Source organism: Bison bison, unplaced genomic scaffold (genome assembly GCF_000754665.1).
Source record: "Bison bison bison isolate TAMUID 2011002044 unplaced genomic scaffold, Bison_UMD1.0 scf7180017864163, whole genome shotgun sequence".
Taxonomy (NCBI): domain Eukaryota; kingdom Metazoa; phylum Chordata; class Mammalia; order Artiodactyla; family Bovidae; genus Bison; species Bison bison.
Window position 1 is genome coordinate 10,306,252 of NW_011494735.1, and position 20,338 is coordinate 10,326,589.

The 20,338-nt window shown below is 41.5% G+C and overlaps 1 protein-coding gene across 1 annotated transcript in view; it reads left to right on the forward strand.

The window, feature by feature from the left end:
* PPM1H (protein phosphatase, Mg2+/Mn2+ dependent, 1H) overlaps positions 1-20,338 on the forward strand; it is a gene marked incomplete at its 5' end in the record, with an annotated part of 306,969 nt that overhangs the window by 82,984 nt on the left and 203,647 nt on the right. The window contains one exon of the mRNA XM_010841630.1: positions 19,750-19,915. Coding sequence (XP_010839932.1) covers positions 19,750-19,915 — 166 coding nt within the window. The remainder of the gene's footprint in view (positions 1-19,749; positions 19,916-20,338) is intronic.

Genomic DNA, 20,338 nt, shown 5'->3' on the forward strand with positions numbered 1-20,338 from the left:
GAATTGATGGGACCAGATGCCATGATTATAGTTTTCTGAATGTTGATGAGCTTTAAGCCAACTTTTTCACTCTCCTCTTTCACTTTCACAAAGAGGCTTTTTAAGTTCCTCTTCACTTTCTGCCATAAGGGTGGTGTCATCTGCATATCTGAGGTGATTGATATTTCTTCCGGCAATCTTGATTCCAGCTTGTGCTTCTTCCAGCCCAGCGTTTCTCATGATGTACTGTGCCTAGAAGTTAAATAAGCAGGGTGACAATATTACAGCCTTGACCTACTCCTTTTCCTCTTTGGAACCAGTCTGTTCCATGTCCAGTTCTAACTGTTGCTTCCTGACCTGCATATAGGCTTCTCAAGAGTCAGGTCAAGTGGTCTGGTATTGCCGTCTCTTTCAGAATTTTCCACAGTTTATTGTGATCCACATAGTCAAAAGCTTTGGCATAGTCAATAAAGCAGAAGTAGATGTTTTTCTGAAACACTTGCTTTTTCGATGATCCAGTGAATGTTGGCCATTTGATCTCTGGTTCTTCTGCCTTTTCTAAAACCAGCTTGAACATCTGGAAGTTCACAGTTCATGTATTGCTGAAGCCTGGCTTGGAGAATTTTGAGCATTACTTTACTAGCATGTGAGATGAGTACAATTGTACAGTAGTTTGAGCATTCTTTGGCATTGCCTTTCTTTGGGATTGGAATGAAAACTGACCTTTTCCAGTCCTGTGGCTGCACTAATTTGCTGGCATATTGAGTGCAGCACTTTGACAGCGTCATCTTTCAGGATTTGAAATAGCTCAACTGGAATTCCATCACCTCCACTAGCTTTGTTTGTAGTGATGCTTTCTAAGGCCCACTTGACTTCACATTCCCGGATGTCTGGCTCTAGGTGAGTGATCACACCATCGTGATTATCTGGGTCGTGAAGATCTTTTCTGTACAGTTCTTCTGTGTATTCTTGCCATCTCTTCTTAATATCTTCTGCTTCTGTTAGATCCGTACCATTTCTGTCCTTTATTGAGCCCATCTTTGCATGAAATGTTCCTTTGGTATCTCTGATTTTCTTGAAGAGTTCTCTAGTCTTTCCCATTCTGTTGTTTTCCTCTATTTCTTTGCATTGATTGCCGAGGAAGGCTTTCTTCTCTCTCCTTGCTATTCTTTGGAACTCTGCATTCACATGCTTATATCTTTCCTTTTCTTCTTTGCTTTTCACTTCTCTTCTTTTCACAGCTATTTGTAAGGCCTCATCAGACAGCCATTTTGCTTTTTTGCATTTCTTTTTCTTGGGGATGGTCTTGATCCCTGTCTCCTATACAATGTCATGAACCTCCGTCCGTAGTTCATCAGGCACTCTATCTATCAGATCTAGTCCCTTAAATCTATTTCTCACTTCCACTGTATAATCATAAGGGATTTGATTTAGGTCATACCTGAATAGTCTAGTGGTTTTCCCTACCTTCTTCAATTTACGTCTGAACTTGGCAATAAGGAGTTCATGATCTGAGCCACAGTCAGCTCCCGGTCTTGTTTTTGCTGACTGTATAGAGCTTCTCCATCTTCGGCTGCAAAGAATATAATCAATTTGATTTTTATATTGACCATTTGGTGATGTCCATGGAGAGAGTCTTCTCTGTTTTTTATTACTTTCTAGTTTATTCTCCAGGCCTGTGTGTGACCTCAGTTGTGTCCAACTCTTTGTGACCCCATGGACTGCCAGACTCCTCTGTCCATGGAATTTTCCAGGTCTGAATACTGGAGTAGATTGCCATTTCCTACTCCAGGGGATCTTCCCAACCCAGAAATCAAACCTGAGTCTCTTGCATCTCTTGCATTGGCACTGCACTACATTGCTTTTTATTTATGTGTATTCTTATTTTCTCTTTTTCGTATTTATATTGCTTTTTTTTCCATTTATTATATCCTGGAGATCACAGTAGTGATATAGATTAAAAAAAAAAAAGCAAAAATAACCCTTCTGCTTGTGAATTGATCATTAAAATCTCTGTTTATGAGAGGTTATCAGAGTCGTTAAAGGATAATATGAAAGTTTGGAACTGTAATTTATCGATACATCTTTGACTACAAAAACACATTCATTAAATTTTTGCAATGTCTATACAGTATTGGAGTTTGGAGCCAATTGAAAAGGTGTCAGTTGGTGTTCAGTTACACTATAAATTGTTATTTATGTGCTTTGGAATTTGTGACAGTCCTAGGAGCAGTTGTTTAAATAGGTCAGCTTTGGATTAGAGCTAAAGTCTGTTTGTGGATAGGTATGGATGCTATTTTAAGTTCTTTTCCTAGCTTATTCAGAAAAACAAGCAGATAAGTGAAAGATATCCCTGGAACTGTCCATTCACTCTCTGTGCATTGTATCACCTTAAAACTTCACATTCTCTGAAAAAGGGAGAGATTTTAGTACTTTGAGTTGTATAGTCTGTACCAGTGGCCATGGATAACCTCATAATTACCAAATCTAGTATATACTTGAATTTTCCTGGCACCTGACACTTTACCTTCTTAAATGCTCACCTCCTTGGCTTCTGTGGTATCAGGTGACCCTGAAAATTCCTTCTGAGACTGCAAACTTTCTCATCTTCCTTTCTTTGCAGTGCAGTGAGTGGGGAGGTTTAGACTTCAGAATCAGGTGGGGTTCTGAGTCTGGCTTTATCTCTTGAGAGCTGTCTGAACCTGGGTTAGTCAATTTTCTGGATTCAATTTTTATAAAATGGGACATATAACACCTCTCCTATCTATCTTATTATTGGGAGGCTCAAAAGAGATAATAATACAATTAAATTATACAGTTTTGACAAATGTTACAGTACTCATTTTTCTTAGTAGCAGAAAGTGTGTTGTAGTTATTAATTTGGAATATAGACAGTGTATAATTATCTTTGCTAGGAGAATAGTTGTCCCAGATGGTAATTGACCTCCCAGGCTGGATATGCTAAACAGTCAGCGTGGCCTCCACCCCTTTGTTTTGCAGCCACTTCCACCATTGGAAACAAAATTCCTGTGTCTTGCCTGTCCATCCTGCTATCCCTTTTTCCCGTTTCTTTTTTGTTGCCAACATGAATGAATCTCAAGTGTGGTAGACTGGCAACCACTGCTATTCAAACTCTCTTCCTCTGCAGCTAGTGACCCCATAGAGCCCTCCCAGGACTCATTCTCATCTCCTTCATGGAGAGTCCCACTGCCCTAGCCAAGCTCCTGCCACTCATAGTGACTGACACCCCCCTCCCACTCCTAAATTCATGTTCCTGCCATCGTAATTTCACGCCTTACTGGGTTCCTCCTTTCTGTCTCTAGAAGCTTCTGGTGCTTCTGACTCTAGCAGTACTAACCAGCACTGCTGCTGCTGCTACTGCTGCTAAGTCCCTTCAGTCGTGGCCGACTCTGTACAACCCCATAGACAGCAGCCCACCAGGCTCCTCCATCCATGGGATTTTCCAGGCAAGAGTACTGGAGTGGGTTGCCATTGCCTTCTCCGACTAGCACTACTACTACTACTACTACTACTTCTTCTTCTTCTTCTAAGTCGCTTCAGTCGTGTCTGGCTCTGTTATAAAAGCAGGGTTGTATCACATGCTATTCTTTAGCTTAGTGGCATAAGGCTGAGGGTGCCTCATTCGCTCATTGCAGGGAACTCTAGTCCCTGGCCAACTCAAACGGACTGTGTTTTATCTAGTCCAGTTACCCAATGTCATTAATAAACCAGAACTGTCACCCCCCAACTTGGGAACTTTTCGTGATCCTACCTTACATCTATTGAGTAAGAATCTCTTAGTGTGGAACCCACATTTTTAGAAGTTCTCCAGGTGACTTGTAGGCATACAACAGTTTGAAAATCATTATAAACAACTGATATTGGATTTCTAAATGGAAAGAATGATACTTTTCCATGAGAAGTGTCATAAATTGTATTTGTTGTCATTTAGTATTGTGCTTTATGGTTTAGTAAAATTTCCAGGTAAGCCTGTAAATGGAACTGATGTTGTTTTGGTCAAAATGTGTATTGAGTCAGTCATCTTATTCACAAACTTTTTTTTTTAATTTGGCTGCTTTGAGTCTTAGTTGCGGCTTCTGGATCGTTGCTCTGCGGCATGTGGGATCTTAGTTCCCCAACCAGGGATCAAATCCACCTTCCCTGCATTGCAAGGCAGAGTTCTTAACCACTGGACCACGAGGGAGGGCCCACAAACTTTTAATTATAGCCCTTTAGGAATGCATTAATAAGTTAGAAAGTATTTTGAAAATGTAGGATGTGAGAATTGTGTATTGCTTTTATTATTTACTAATTAATTCATATTTCATGTCAATGCAGAAAGGATACGTTGCAACGAGCTTATAAAAATATGCAATTTAGAAGGTAATGAAATGAAAATTACCCTCATGGCTCTTTTTATGAAGAAAAATTCTTCCTCCTGATTTCCTCTCATGCCCCTGGTTCCGCTATTAAAATTCATTCTCAGCCATTTGGAGCCTGTTTCTTACTATAGCCAGGATTCTGCAACAATGAGATCTATTTTAATCTCTAGATTGAAATGCAGTAAGGAAGGTAAACAGTTACCTCATTTCAAATCTGTGGAATTTCCAACAATTTCTGAGACTTATGTAAGTCCTTCCGTTTCTCAGGGTCATAGCTGGGAGTGGCAGTTAGTTCTCATTTGTTAAATTTCTAATAATTGAAGATCCTACTGTGTCCTGATGGTAAATGTCACGAATAGCTCTCTACATTAGTTTAGCATTTATTCATGAAATGAAGCTTTGAAAAAGAGTCTTCCCAATAAACTTTGGTTAGCTCAATTGATAACAAGTTAAAAATCTTCAGGGATTGAATATGCCTGACTAGAGAGGCCCCCAGAATTGTATCTCAGGGTCTCTTTTTGGTCATAACTGTGAAGTTTTTGCTGTTACTTATTTTAATTTTTTTTTAGTTTCTCTTTTACTGTTTAGGATAGGTATCTAGAGATTCTTGAGCTTGTGATAAGAATTTTAACACTGAGTTACTTTTTCTTCCCTGATGTCAACCAACATTTCATTCTAGCTGTTTGACTACCTGCTGTATATCAGGCACTACACTAGTCTCTGAGATTGTAACATCAGCATCAAGGAAGACTCCACCTCCTCCCTCATCGTACTAAATTACTACTGTAATAACTGTACAAGTGAGTATTACAAGGGTTGGTTGTTCTTTGACTCCTTAAGTAGCAATTGACAGCCACCCAAGGGGACTTTGTTATAGGATGTTGGGATTACCCCAATATTCCAGGGATAAATAAGTCTTGGAAATAGCTAGGTCTAAGGAGTATTAGTCTAGGGACCCAAACTTCTTCTCTTTATTTCTCATTTGTACTCTTACCTAATGCTTCATTTCTTCTTTGTCTCTCTTAGTCAGTCTTCCCTCTCTCACCCCTACCTTTTTTCCTTTCATTTTCCATGGAAGGATTATAATTGGCTCACCCAAAGTCAGGTAGCCATCCCTAGACCAGTCAAGTGTGGCCAGGGAACAATTCTCTGAGAGGGAGCAGGAGGATAGGAAGGAGAGACAATGTCCAGAAGAAAGTAGGTCTGGACATGTAAAACATATCTCTGCCAGGGCTTTGCTAAGTACTTTACATTTATTCATTCTCTCAGTCCTCACAGTAGCCCAGTTTTATAGCTAGAGAAACTGAGCTTTAGGAAGCTCGATTAACTTACCCAAGTCACCCAACCAGCAGAGCTAGGAAACCAGCCCAAGTGTCTGGTAATTTCCTACATTGTAATGACTGTACTACTTAATGGCTATGTTGCAGTGTTTAAGAACTTCAATAAAGAAGTACATGTGAAGCAGCCTTAGGATGATGTGGTTCTGATGATGTGGTTCTTAAACTGAGTGTTGTAGGTAGGCAGGGAAGATGGGCATTTGTCAGACAAAAGGAGGATAGATCATTCCAGGTAGAGGAAAAGGCATGTGTGAAGAAATTGTGGCGTGCAGCAACGCTGCTTTCTGTAAATGACATCATGGCTTTTATGGCTGAGAATAAGATGTGAGGAGAGCAGATGGGAAAGCTGAGGGTATGGATGAGGCCAGATCATGAAGACCCTTGTGTGGCAGACTAAGGTGTTTACGTTTTGCTGTGAATCTTCAGAGTTAATTTGAAGGACTTGGAACATGGGAGAGACATGGCCATGATCATGGCTGAGAACAATCAGTCGTGCCATGCTCTACAGTATTTACTGGGGTTAGGAGGTTTCTGCTGTGGCACCCAGAGGGTGAGGGACTAGATGTAGGTGAGAATAAGAAGCTAGGAGGACAGGAACATTCTTTGGAATTCTTAGTCCACTAAGACAGGGATACCAGAAGGATGGTATTTGACACAAAGGTAGACAGCAGAAAGAAAGAGCAAATGCGTGCAGGTTTAGGCAGCTTGGATGTATGCAAGATGCAAATGCAGGTATCCTGAAGGTATTCAGAAATGCAGGTCAGACACCCCAGAGATCTGTATGTAGATATGGATATGGCAGTGCTTACTGTTTAGATCTGCAAGAAAGACTTTGGAATAGAGATCTCCCAGAGTAAACAAGCTTGCTGCTGCTGCTGCTAAGTCGCTTCAGTCGTTTCCGACCCTGTGCGACCCCATAGACGGCAGCCCACCAGGGTCCCCCGTCCCTGAGATTCTCCAGGCAAGAATACTGGAGTGGGTTGCCATTTCCTTCTCCAACGCATGAAAGTGAAAAGTGTAAGTGAAGTCGCTCAGTCGTGTCTGACTCTTAGCGACCCCATGGACTGCAGCCTACCAGGCTCCTCTGTCCATGGGATTTTCCAGGCAAGAGTACTGGAGTGGGATGCCATTGCCTTCTCCAAAGCAAGCTTGGTAGGAAGGAAAACCAAATGGGAGGGCACAGCAGCCTTTGAGGCTCACTTGCATATCCCTACATTAAAGGGCTAGTGGGGATAGGAAATTTGAGTTAAATTCCTTTTGCATAGAGACTTGCCATATGTCAAATATACTTTACTAGGTATCAGAGGGTTATCTTAGTACAGCTGTAAAACCATATTCCATCATAAATTAATTTTGGCTCAAAAAGTTGTTGAAGATTTCTCATTAATTGGAGGTCAGAATAGGGACAGATACAGATTCAACAGTTGGAAAAGGAAGTCTTAGAACTCCCCATTCCAGCAGAGATCGTCAGAGTACCCCTGAAAGGTGCTCAGCCAGCTTTTGAACGTTTCCAGTGAAGGGAATTCCTTCTTTCTGATGTAAATAATTATTGCTAGGCAGCTTTAAAAAGATAGTGTCAAAATTGCCTTTCTGCTACTTCTGGCTCCTCCTTGGGCCTCTGGAATTTCCCTCCTGCACAGCCATCTGGGCCACGGCCGCCTGGGTGTAGGCTGTGAACAGAGGGAGTGAGCAGAGAAGCCAAGTTGGTGTGTTGGTGTGCCGAATTAAGAATATGCAGATCATGATGAGCTGAAGGAGGAGGCACAAGCCACTCACACAGGAGTGGCCGTGGCTCCCACAACATCCAATTCCCATTTTGGGGAAGTGAAACCATGGGTCATTTTGATGGAAGACACAGCTTCAATACACCCCTACAAAGGAAGTACAGTTACAAGACTTATAACTTACAGAGTCTAAAATTGAGGGGGCGAGATGAGCCTGTGGAGGGAGTCCTTTATGCCAGCTCAGCAGCAAACATCTAGGACAGTCATCCCTGGGTATCCCCGGGGCTTGCTCCCAGGACCCACCAGGGATTCCAAGCCCTGGGGATGCTTATGTCCCTGACATAAAATGATGCCGTGCGACGAATACAGCCAGCTCCTGGTATTTGCGGGTTTCACATCCATGGATAAGGAGGGCTGACTATACTCATAAAGTGGTTGGGGCGGAAGTACTAACTTTTCTTGGGCTTAACTCTAAGTGGTTATTTTCAAACGTGCCCTGGGACAAGTAAAGTAAGAGCTTATGATGGACATCCTAAGCTCAAGTTCTCATCTGAATTTCCACATTCTGAATGTGGGCAGGGTTACCATACTAAAAAATGCCTAGGCAGTGACTCAGAAGAACGAAAGCTGTTTTTCTCATCACAGCAATCACTTGGTTATGAGGGGAGACCAGCAATAGGGCTCAGATTAAGATTCTACCTGGAGGTACACCAGGCTCTCATTTATCAACCACTTTTCTGCCGGAGATGTTTGGGGCTCACTTTATATGTTTCGCCCTCACGAGCACTTACTAAATAATTTTTTTCCTTGGGAACAGCTCACCTTCCTTGAAGTGAATTGATGGGAAACCCCAATAAAAAATATTTTAGGCTTGAAGAAACAAATAGCCTTAGTAGTCATTGATTGCTTATGTCCCCCATAGATGTTATGGAGAATATAAGTTGGTTCATTCAGCTAACATTTATTGAGTGCCTACTCCCTGCCGTATGACTTGAGAGGGGGGAAAACATAACCAAAATCAACACCAGCAAGCATTCCTCAATGAATTAAAATAATGTTGGGAGCCCAACATTGTCATTTTTGTTTAAGGATGATATTGGGCATCCAGCTTTAAACAGTTGACATATTCGTCAGTGTGTTTGTCCCCTTCAAGGCCATCGCACAGTCTCACTGTACTTTCTAGCTTTTTGAGGGTGGAAAGATCAGTTTTCCTAAAATAGAACCCAGACTGGCCCTTGGAGGGCCTCAAGGGTTAAACTAAGCATGTTATTTTCCTTATAAATTAGGGAGCCTTGGTCTGTTAATGAACTTTGTCATGGATCTGGGCACAAAGGTAGAAATGTTGGACCACCAGACTCCTCTGTCCATGAAATTGTCCAGGCAAGAATATCAGACTGGGTAACCATTCCCTTCCTGACCCAGGGATTGAACCCGAGTCTCCTACATTGCAGGCAGATTCTTTATCGTCTGAGCTACACAGGGAAGCCCAACACACTGGCACAAAGGTAGAAATGTTGGATCAGACAAAGATCAGCTTTCAAAGGGCTCTTGTTGTGCAAATCTGGAAACAAATCAGACTTTCTCTGTAAGGTTCACAAGGGTGAAGATTTTCCAAAGCAGGTTATATTTAGTTAAAATAAATGTGTTTTTTAAAAAACAATGGCTGAAGTAATGAGGGGGAAATTATTGTTCTTAATGTACATTTTCAGTAATACTGTGCTTGCCCGGGGGGGGGGAAATTGTTGGCATACCGAAACCGCGTGACATGTCACAATTCCCATCTTGCAATACTTGTGTTGTATTTATAGGCTGTTGTGCAACTAATTACAAGAGCATTGGCTTGTGTGAACACAATACATCGTTTAAAAGCTCAGTGGCTCTGAGAAAATGCCAGTGTGGCTTATCTAGGATGTTTAACTGAACCATTTTCTGGATGATATTGGTGGAGCCAATAGAATGAGGATAATGGCACAACTCTCTAGTGTTTAGGGTTCCAGGCATTCACTCAGTTGCTGGATGGAAATGCTTTAAACAGTTCTGTTTTCCAACAGTCAGACCAGTACCCTGTGAGGAAAGTACTGCTCATTGTCCCTGGGAGATGGAGTATCAATAATTTACTGAAAGCCCTGCAGGTGCTTTCTGTGTGACCCAGCCTTTAGACCTTGGGAATCTGGGTCCATAGTCTCTTGTGCTCCTCTAAAATTTCTAGCAGAAACCTGCTTGCCTCTCTGCCCTCCCCCATCTAGTGTTTCCTGCTCTGTTGTGTGTTTAGGGGCACAGCCAGCGTATTTGAGGAATGAGGATGAGTGGCCTTCACCTCTCCAGTGAAGGACAGAGCACATTTTACAAGATTTTTTTCTAAAGCAGGAACTCAGAACTCCCAACACTGAGAGTTTCATCCTCCTTACCACCAAACAATCCTCTTCTGTACACAATTGTTCTTCTTGTGTTGCTTTGAGGTTAAAAAGGAAAATATCAGAGCCCTCAATGGCCCAGAACTTTCTTTATCCCTTGGCAAAGGAAAAGCCAAGATTGTATCTGGAGTTTTTGAGGAAACTGCTGATTAAAAATGTATGTGTTTTATTTGATGTCTGTTGAGATTAACATACTTTTATCTTTTGGTTTCATTTCATTAGTTCCGGGCTTTTTTACAATTCGCTTTTTTTGGGGTTGCACGTTTGAAATTGACTTTCACTTTGTCCTGAAAAATACATTTCTCTACCATTGCTGATAGTACAGATATATCTGGTCAAATAAAGAAAGAAAACCTTATCTTGAGCAATGCAGTGGCTTCAAGCACGTGTTTTTTTTTTTTTTTCTTCTTTAATTGCCAACAGGAGCTAATAGCTATGTGCAGGTAGCATTGTTCTAAAACCCACACAAAAAAATGTATTCTTCTGCTTTATTTTATACAAAGCTTCCAAACTGGAAATCATTTTTAGGCAAGCCTTTATTTTGGTTTCATGTGGCCCCCCACCCAGTCGCACTGTGGCCTTGTGTGGGAATTGCTCCAGCATCCGACAGAGCGCACACTCACTTCCTGATTTAAATGCAGAAGTTGGTCTTTGGTGACATCAGTGGTTTTGCCAAGAGGACCTGGAGAAGAATTGAAAGGAAGTACCCAATGGCAGCTTTCTGATTTTTACCTTTACTGTGTTAAAAGTTCATTTCTTTTTTTTTTATTTTATTTTTTTAAAGTTCATTTCTAAACAGCCAGTGTGAAGGAAAAAACATAGCTATTTATGTAGGGAGATCTTTGGGACATATCATACCTTCTTTTGATCTAAGTTTTATAAATCTTCAGTTATCTAATTACATTGGTGAGGAAGCTAGAAGCTCATTGTTGTTCAGTTGCTAAATCGTGTCTAACTCTTGGTGACCCCCATGGACTGCAGCACACCAGGCTTCCCTGTCCTTCACTAAAGCTGCCTGCAAGGTATATTCAAGATAAGTTACAAAGAACACCAAGATGCACATTCAGTTCCATGCGAACCTACATCTCTCTCTGCTTCACTTACGTATTATGTGTAGTAATATGAAATTGTCAGTACTGTACTATTTTTGACCTACAAAAACTTTCTCAGAGCATTCAATCTAATAGTTCAGGGGTCAGCACACATTTTCTGTAAAGGTGTACACAATAAATACTGTAGGCTTGGTGGGCAGACAGTCTGTGAAAACTGTCTCTGCGGAAACTACTAACTGCATTGTACCTGAAGGGGCACAATAGACAATGTGTAAATGTATGTGTTTCAACAAGTGTAAATGGCAGTGTTTCAATAAAACTTGATAGACATGGAAATTTGAATTTCATATAATTTTTAGATGTCATAATATTCTTTGATTTTTTTTTTCCTGACTCCTTAAAAATATTGGAAGCCACACAAAAATAAGCAGTGAATTTTGCCTGAATTTTGCCCAACAGCCATGGTTTTCCAACCCCTGGTTAAGCTGAAGTTGGCTACCACTGCCTTTGCAATTTTTGCTACCAAGAACTTCCTGTTCACTGACCTAAAGCCAATTTCATTATCTTATCCTCCAGAATGCCTCACCCCAAGCCTTGTTTCACCTTCTCATCTCCCTTCGTAATCAAGAATACCTCATTTGCTCATCCTGCCTGTGAACACTTAAGTGGCACCCTCTTTGCCCCTCTATCCTCCACTACTCATATCCAGCAGGTCTCAGCTAGGAATTTGCAGTTTTTTCACTTCCTCTGAAGCCTCCTTTTCCCTTGCACCAAGAGCTTGATTCATGGCCTTTTCGTCGCTTGGACTGTTACGTCACTAGCTGGGCTCTCTGCTTTTGTCATTCATCCTCTGTAATCCATCTTCCATCAGGCCGCTACTGTTATTTTCCTAAATAATTTTTATCATATCAAGCCCTTTAATATTGTAAAGTATTTATTCTCCAATTAAAATAAGTTAAATGCTTTTTTTCCCCCTTTTTTAAACAAATTTAGATTATTCCCATGGGTCATAGGCTCTATGGGATGAAGCTCCAATAGAATTTCATGATCTAGTTCTAATGTAGCTCCTTACCAAGCCCATACTTAAGTCACACCCACTCCTCTTTACAAAGTTCTTTCATATCACTGTTTTCAGAGGTTATTCCTATGTCTGCAGAGTCCTGCCTTGGTTTTCTTCTGACTCTTTATTTCTATTATTATCATTTTTGGTCACACCACAAGGCATGTGGGATCTTAGTTCTCCAACCAAGGATTGAACCCACACCCCCTGCATTGGAAGCATGAAGTCTTAACCACTGAATCACTAGGGAAGTCCCTTTTCTCTGACTCTTGATTCCCTCCTTTATTCAGTAAGGCTGAGCTTAGGTGCCACCTCGGCTGTCTCACTTTCCATGACTCTTCTTTTGCATAATCATCTCCTCCTCTGCATTTTCAGATCTTTTGTGACGTACCCTTTTGGTATGGTACTAGTCAGAACAAATCAATTATTTATAGGAAGATGGCCCTACTCTACAGATGGCTGTGGGCTCCCTGAGTGTGAAAACCATGCCCTAGTCTTCTTGCTTTATCCCTCTTGGCGTCACAATATTTTAAAGTAATTATTTCAGTCTATATGTACTACATGTCTAATACTTTTCTTATTTTACTCATGAAGTCACACAGATCTGGTTGCAGGGTTGCAGAAACAAATGCCTTTGGGGTCAGGCAGCTGACAATGGCAGAAGCAGACAGAGTGAGATCTGGGGTGAGCTAGCAAGGGTGTTGTTGTTGATTGTTGTCTTTATTGTTGTCATCCAAGAGTGTGACAGGTGTAGCCTGATGTATTATTTTTCAAGAAAAATGGGAAAATTAAAGATTTTTAATATAATCATCCCCATTTTAAAATATGGCAACTACAATTCACCTTAAAAAGAAACTTGTGGGCAAAAATTAAAATCCCAACCTGTGGGCTGAATGTGGCCCTTGAGACCCCAATTAGCAACACTGATTGATCACTTCCCTTTATTAGCTGCCAACAGAACATGGGAACCAGGAGGTGTAAGATGTGTGATGGGAGAAGGTGTGTATGTGCTCTTTTCTCACCTGGGTTCATCCTGCCTTCTTGCTACTCTGCCTCCCCCACCTGTTGGTACTTAGCCACCTTCCAAAACATGAAAGCCAAACACCACAGAGAATTCCATTGCCTTCCATCCTTTCTCCTCTTTGGTAACACACTGGCTGTTAACTGCATGGACTGGTGTGACCTCCTGTTGTCCCTCCTTCCAGGACGTGACTGAAACCATCTGGGAGAAGCTATTATTCTTGATAGATGTTCCGGCTGTTTTTGCTGATGGCTATTATCAAAGGCTTAAATTCCTACTCAGAGCCATGGTTTTCTAGTAAACCAAGAATGAGAGGTTATTAATGCCCTTGGAGCTAGGAATTAAGTTGTCCTTATGTTCCAGCCAATCTGGGTGGTCAGTAACCATTTCAGACAATCACATGGAACATTGCCTATGAGGTTACCTCGAAAAGAGAATTTTAGTAATTGATTGCTATATTTCGTCTCCCATCAATGATTGATTTCCCACCCCTCCTCCTACAGCCTTTTGCTCATCTCAGTTGTATATGAATCAGCAATAGCTCGATTCACCTGATGGCCTTTTTAAAACACTTGTCCCTTCTTAACCAGTGTGATTACTGCATGTTAGCCATATTAACACTTCATGTAAACTTTTTAGCCTAAATGGTTCAGGCTCTTATTTCCTTTAAAAACAAAGCAAAAGCATAATACCAAGCGAAAAAAAGAGAAATCAAACCCAACCAAATTCTCTATTCAGTGGGTCTTGGGACCTGGCTGTCTCAGTCCGGGAGCCTGGGGAGAGATGGCGTGTGTGGGCAGATCTGGATGGGAATTTAGAATCATCACCCTACTAACTGCGTGGGTGCTTTCCTGTGTACAGAACATTGCATGGATTGAGTATTACCAGGACTTTGAGGAAAGCGCTCAGAGGAGCAGGCAGCCTTGCTCAAGAAAGGTCCCATGTTCTAGGAAGTGTCATACATATGCCACATGTAGTTACTGAGACCTGGAGGTGATTCTGTGCCCTTGAGGCTGGCAGAGGGACACTGACAGAAAGAAGAGGGAAGAAGAATTTCCCCTCAAACTCACACAACTGCATAAAGTCCTCTGGGCCCAACACAGGAGCACTTAGCTTGTGTTGGATATGTTATTATTAAACAGTAATATTGAGTACTCATTGTGCGCCAGGTACTGTTAAATACTTTTCATGCTAGGGCATTTCGTTTTAGTGTCTCTTCTATAATTGGAGGTAAGTGTTATTATCCCCATTTTAGAGACAGAAAGTAAGCTTACTGTGTCCGAGAGCACACAGCAAATTTGAACTTGGCCTTTCTGACCATTGTCTCTGTTGATGCCTCTGCGATGCCTCTGCTGAATACCTCATGGTCCCAAGGGGAACAGGTTGGTAATGAATGAATTGACACCCATGATGCGTGGGAATCCTCTGAAAACATACCAACTGTGACTCCCCATTGTGGTTTGATTGTCCTTGTAAATCCTGTTGAAAACAGTTCCATTGTGACTTCTGTGGACCAGTGGCTTCTGTGACGGGGGCTCACTTCTTGAGAAGAGTTGAGAATATTTACTCATCTGAATTTAGTGACAGGAACCTGTTGTGTCTGTTATATTATTAAGTGAATGTCCTTAAGGTCAAGGTTTTGAGCAGATGGGAAGGCAGATAACTTGATCATTGAATGGTTGCCATTAAAACCAGGACTTACCTGCTGAAATTTAGGTGGAGTTGATTTTTTTTTTTTTTTTTTAATTTGTGACTAGAGTATTTCACAAACAGAAAGAAGGAAAACAGGTTTTCCAAGTGTGTGATAGCAGCACAGAATGAATCACTTGTTCTTTTTACATAGTCTTCCACTGCTACGATCTCATAGTCACATCTGTGCCTGGTGTTCAGGTCATAGCTTCAAGTTGTGTCTGATACACACAGAGGATTTTGGACTTCCAGTCCTTAAAATTCCATATGTACCTGTTTTTACAAGGGGAAAAAAAATCTAGGTGTTTTGGTCCCATTGAAGGTAGACTGATGGGTTAATGCAATCCATGAATGACTCTAACTTTGTCATGGGTCTCCCAGGGCATGCATATCCTCATCTTCTAAGGGAAGAATAAACAGAGTGTAAACTTTCCACATTGAAGACATAGCAGCTAAAGTTGCTTTCATCCTCTCACAGTTCTCCGCCTTGAATGTTAGTCCTGACTTCCCAGTTTTTCATTCCCAGAATTTCCCAGTTCTTCAATTAAGATGACTAATATCTCCTCTCCCCAGAATGTATATTTTAGTAACTCCCAGAATTTAGCCCAAGAAGTACTGCTAAGAAACCGAGGTTTGCAGAAGTTAAGCGACTTGCCCAAGCACTCCACTGTCCAGTAGCTGTGACTTTAGAGCAGTGGTGGCCAACTCAGTCCACAAGAGGATTCCATGAGTTAATCACTACATGTGCTAATCAAATGCTAACAGCAGTCCTTGGCACATAATTAATTCTCAACAAATGTAAGATACTATTATTGCTCCACATCTAGGGAGTAGGCAGAGTTGAGTTCTGCATTCATTCTTTCAACAGATGCTTGTTGAGCACCTGCTGTGTGCTGTGTTCTGGGGGGATAGCCCATGGTCTTAACCATTGTGCTTTATTACCTCCAGTTTAATTTCAGGGAAGATGTTTTCCCCCTTTGTAGGCAATTGGAAAACAATGACACCAAAGAGATGATTCATGGCCCAGCAACATTTTTTTTGAGATCCTCAAAATAGGTATCATGGGTGAGTACTGCTTAGATAAAGAAAGCCTATCTCAAAGTCATTCTGGGTGATCTCAAGATAGTGCTGACTTTTTCCTGGAGCCTAGGACAAGAAGAGAATGTAGCTACTAATATAGCTACTCACATAAAAAATACTGTTGAATCTATTGACAGCATGATACGTCTCAACTCTGGAAAGTTTTTCTCAATTTACTTTTAGAGGAATTGGAGGTTTTATTTAAATTTAGTAAACAAAGCATTGGCCTTTGAAGAACAAAATGAAATATGTAAGTTGATAGAGATCAAGCTTTTTAAAGCCAAAGTTAATTGATAAGAATCAGGTCTTTCTACTAAAGCTGTAGAGTCAGGAATTTAAAATAATATGAAATATGAGATAACAGTTGTATGTGTGCGTGTGTTTTAATTTTATTTCTTTTGACTGCTATGGGTCTTTGTTGCAGAGCACAGGCTCTAGGCAAACAGGCTTCAGTAGTTACGGCCCATGGGCCCCATAGTTGTGGCTCCCAGGCTCTAGAGCAGAGCCCCAATAGTTGTGATGGATGGGCTTAGTTGCCCTGTGGTTTGTAAAATCTTCATGGATCAGGGATCGCACCCATGTCCCCTGCATGGGCAGGCAGACTCTTAACCACTGGACCACCAGGGGATCCAGCTGTATGTTTTAAAAAGGCAGTGGCTTTAAATTAATATGACTTTATCATCTGAGTAATAATCAGATATCTGACTGAATAGGCTTCCAGGGTTGGGGCTGCTGTCTTCTCTCTAGGTTGACCTTTCTAATATTTCATCAGTGTCATTCACAAGCTGTATTCACGTGAAATGGCAGAGGAAGTCCACCCTCGATTGTTCTTCACGGTTCCCCGGCTGTGATGAGTCATTGCAGGACAGCCCTTACAACCAAGTGCTGATAAGAATAGGCACACAATAGGAAAATAAAACAGCCAAGAGCTGAAGGAGAAAGAGCTGGAACTCAGAAGAGTGTCCACAGCTCTGCTGTATTTAGCTCTTGTGACCTTGTGTAAGTTACAATCTTCCCTGTCCCTGGGTTTCTCATGCATAAAGTTTCTAGAGTCTCTTGCTGAAGTTAGGTCAACTTTGGAGTTTAATATCCACTAAGAAAGATGGGAGACACTGCACCTCCAGGGGACAGTGATTCATGATTTGTGTAATTATAGTAGCTTTGTTGATTGTTGGAAAAGAGCAGTGGCAGATGAGTCAGCCTGGCATGAGCTATTGGAGATCAGCGATGCTTTTTTTTGTTGGGGGAAAAAACCCAACTAAAGCATAAGTTTAGGTGCCAATGGTCAGGGTGATGCCAAGTTCCAGAAATAGAAGCTCGGATTTTGGTCAGAGGACAGTATGGAGGGGACGATGGTCATGGACTTGTTTTCCCAGCTGCACCTCCACCTTCAGCTTTCCCTGGGAAAGATGCTTGTGGGTGACCATGGGGGTGTAATGTCACCATCCACGCCACACATGTTGCTTGGGAGTCACTATCACTGACTGAGAGGAGGCAGGTGGTATTTTGAATGTCCTTCCTCTGCTTGGTTTGTTTCTCAAAAAATCTATGTGAAAGGAATACTCCAGTTAAATGCATGTATTAGGAGCTCCGGTGGCAAACCTCTGGACGAAACATGAGCTGCGCTAGAGACAAACAGATCAGAGCCATCCATTCTTTATCCTTCCTCTGGGCGCTTTCTCCAGTAGCCTTAGAAGCAGGAAGAGAATCCCCTTTCTCTCAAGCCTGGACCCAAGCTCACCTGATCTGCTATTCTCTGCTTCCCCACACAGTCTAGCAGGGCCTGCCATAGATTGATGCAAAGCTCTGTGTATTGGGTTAGCCAAAAAAGTTGTTCAGATTTTCCATAAGAAATCGGACTATGAGTGACTAAGCACACACACACACCCCCAAGTTGGGCTGGGGGTCAAGGGAGGCCTGACTGAATTCCAGCTGCCGTACTTCCTGGCTATGGCACCTGGAGTAACTTACTTAGCTTGGGCAGTAAGCATAGTGGTACTAATAGTCTTATGCAGGTAGCCTGTGTCTTTAAGAATTGCGTTGTATTCTAAAACGGTATGAAGATTTCCCCCTGCTCACAGGAGAGAGTGAAGGTGGGACCAAACACTAGACCTTGAACTCTTTCTCCCTTCTTCCTTGAGAGGGTGTGATAAACATCGGAGGCAAATTTGACCTCATAGAGATCAGCAGGGATCCCACCTCCTTGCACAGGACTGTTCCCACCCCACTAAGGACAAGGATTTTCAAACTCAATAAGCAACAATCTACTTAAAAAAAAAAATCCTACACAAAACTGTCATGTGTAAAATGAGGATAAAAGGCTTTTGTTTATAAAAATATACTTCAGTTGAAATTTATACTAAACTCAGTAAGAATGATGAAGCAGTTTCAATGAATAGAAATTTGAAATAGAGATAATAGATGACTTTTATGATTGTTTCCCTTTAACATACAGATAAGTAATTGCAAATGGTCGTTTAAAAAAAAAAAGATCTCCTTCCAATCTAGTGGTATCAGTCAGTTGAAGAGAAAAGATAGAAGGCTTATTTATTATGCCAAAGCTGCCCAAAATATGTAGACTAGCGTATATTTGTTTACATGTAAGAGATGGGAATGAACTTTTAAATTATTGCATTTTTTCCCCAAAATGCTTATACCTTTAAAAAATAAATTTAAAGTAAATGTGAAAACACCTGAAACACCTCCATAGAATTCCAGGGTTTGGTAGAAAACTGCTCAAAACACACTCCCTGAGGTCGTACAGTTCTCACATCTCAATTTGCTCTCTGTTTGCTGTTTGACTGTAGCATGTATGTGTTGGCTTACAGTTTTCAATACTGAAAGCCATTTGATATAAAAAAATGGTGACATTTGAATAAGCTCTGCAGTCTGGCTGACAGTGCTGGATCAGAATCAGTTGCTCCTTTTGATGTTGTTCTTGAGTGATGGAAAATGTTGCTTTGGGGTAAGTTGGGTGAAGAGTGCTTGAGACTGTATACCATTTTTGCAGTTTACTCTGAGTTAATAATTCTTTCAGAATGTAAAACTGTTTAATAAAAGGTGTTTGAAAACAACCATCCTCTAATTAATCATTAGGAGGGAGTACAAGACTAATAGAGTGATGTATACACCACACTTTCAGAGTGGATTTCCATCTATCTTACCTTATTAAAACAAAAGCATCTTTCTTTTTTTGCCACTGAGTCCTTATCCTCCACCCTCACTCTGCCATGTACTGTGACACTGTTGAAGTTTTGTAAAGAAAACACAGCAATGGCAAATCAAGGAGATCTCTCTTTCGGGAAAACTATTTTAGCTGCTGCTTCATTACTTAATAAGAAAATGGTGCTGAAACCCAAGAGTTCAGTCTGCAGGCACCTGATACACAAAAAAGCTTTATAAATGATGTAGCATGTTTTTCTGAAGCATTCCTATGCTCAAAACATTAGTAATTAGATCAAAGTAGTATCAACATGCCATGAGATCATAAGGCCACATGTACAAATCAGCGTGCCCTGCAGTCCATTGTGATGATGCCATGTAAGGAGTGTTATTCTACTGGAGAAAAGATAAAGGAGAGAAGATAATTTTAAAAGAATAAACCTTTGATCCATTCACTTCTCTGTGTGTAAAGTGAAAGTGGTCATGAAATATACTTATTTGTTCCCTAGGATTTTACAGTGTGCTGTAAATTACTGCTTTGTTCTTTGATAAGATTGGTGGAGGTTTTTGCTCTTTATCACTTGGAAAAATGCAGCGGAATTCCCTGAGCCAGACATCTATCTTCAGTGTAATTGGCAGAAGACTGATTATCTCGTGTGTTTTGACTAGAAATGGATTAGTGGGGTTGATCACAGCTATCAGACACCTGGAAAGGTGAACTGAGCTCTGAACAATGCTTCATCAAATGTTTTAACATGTGCTTATATAAGTCCACTGAAAAGTCTATTCACTCCACCAAGGTATGACATAGGGCGTTAGTCTGATCGGCTTTTCTGGCTTCTCCTCCAGGGTCATCAACGCTGGGAAGAGCACACACAACGAAGACCAAGCCAGCTGTGAGGTGCTCACTGTGAAGAAGAAAGCAGGGGCCATTACCTCAACCCCAAACAGGAACTCAGCTAAGAGACGGTCCTCGCTTCCCAACGGGGAGGGGCTGCAGCTGAAGGAGAACTCGGTAAGACTTTCCTTCACCCCCACTCTCGGGTGAGAAGAACCCACACACTCTGGCCCCACTGTGGAATGTTCAGAATGGAAAAGAGAAAAGCCACGGCCCCAGTGTTTGTAGAGTGGTGGGTCTGGGCTCGGGGCATCACACTCACAGCAAAGGTGATACATGGGGTTCAGAAAAGCTGGTGTTTAAGTTCTCAGCACTTAGAGAAAATGCCCACATCATAGGAGTTTTGTTGCAAGAATTAGTATGTGTAGCGGTAGATGGTTTTAAAGAAGCACTTCCAGGTTTTTGTGAAGTTGGTCATCCTCAGAAGCCTCCCAGGAGGTGTGGAGTAACTCTAGCCGTCAGCTTGCAGCCCAGCTACGACTCTGCCCCTGTCCTCCCCTCGCGTGTCCCTTAGAGTTGCACAGTTGGAGCCTGTGCTTG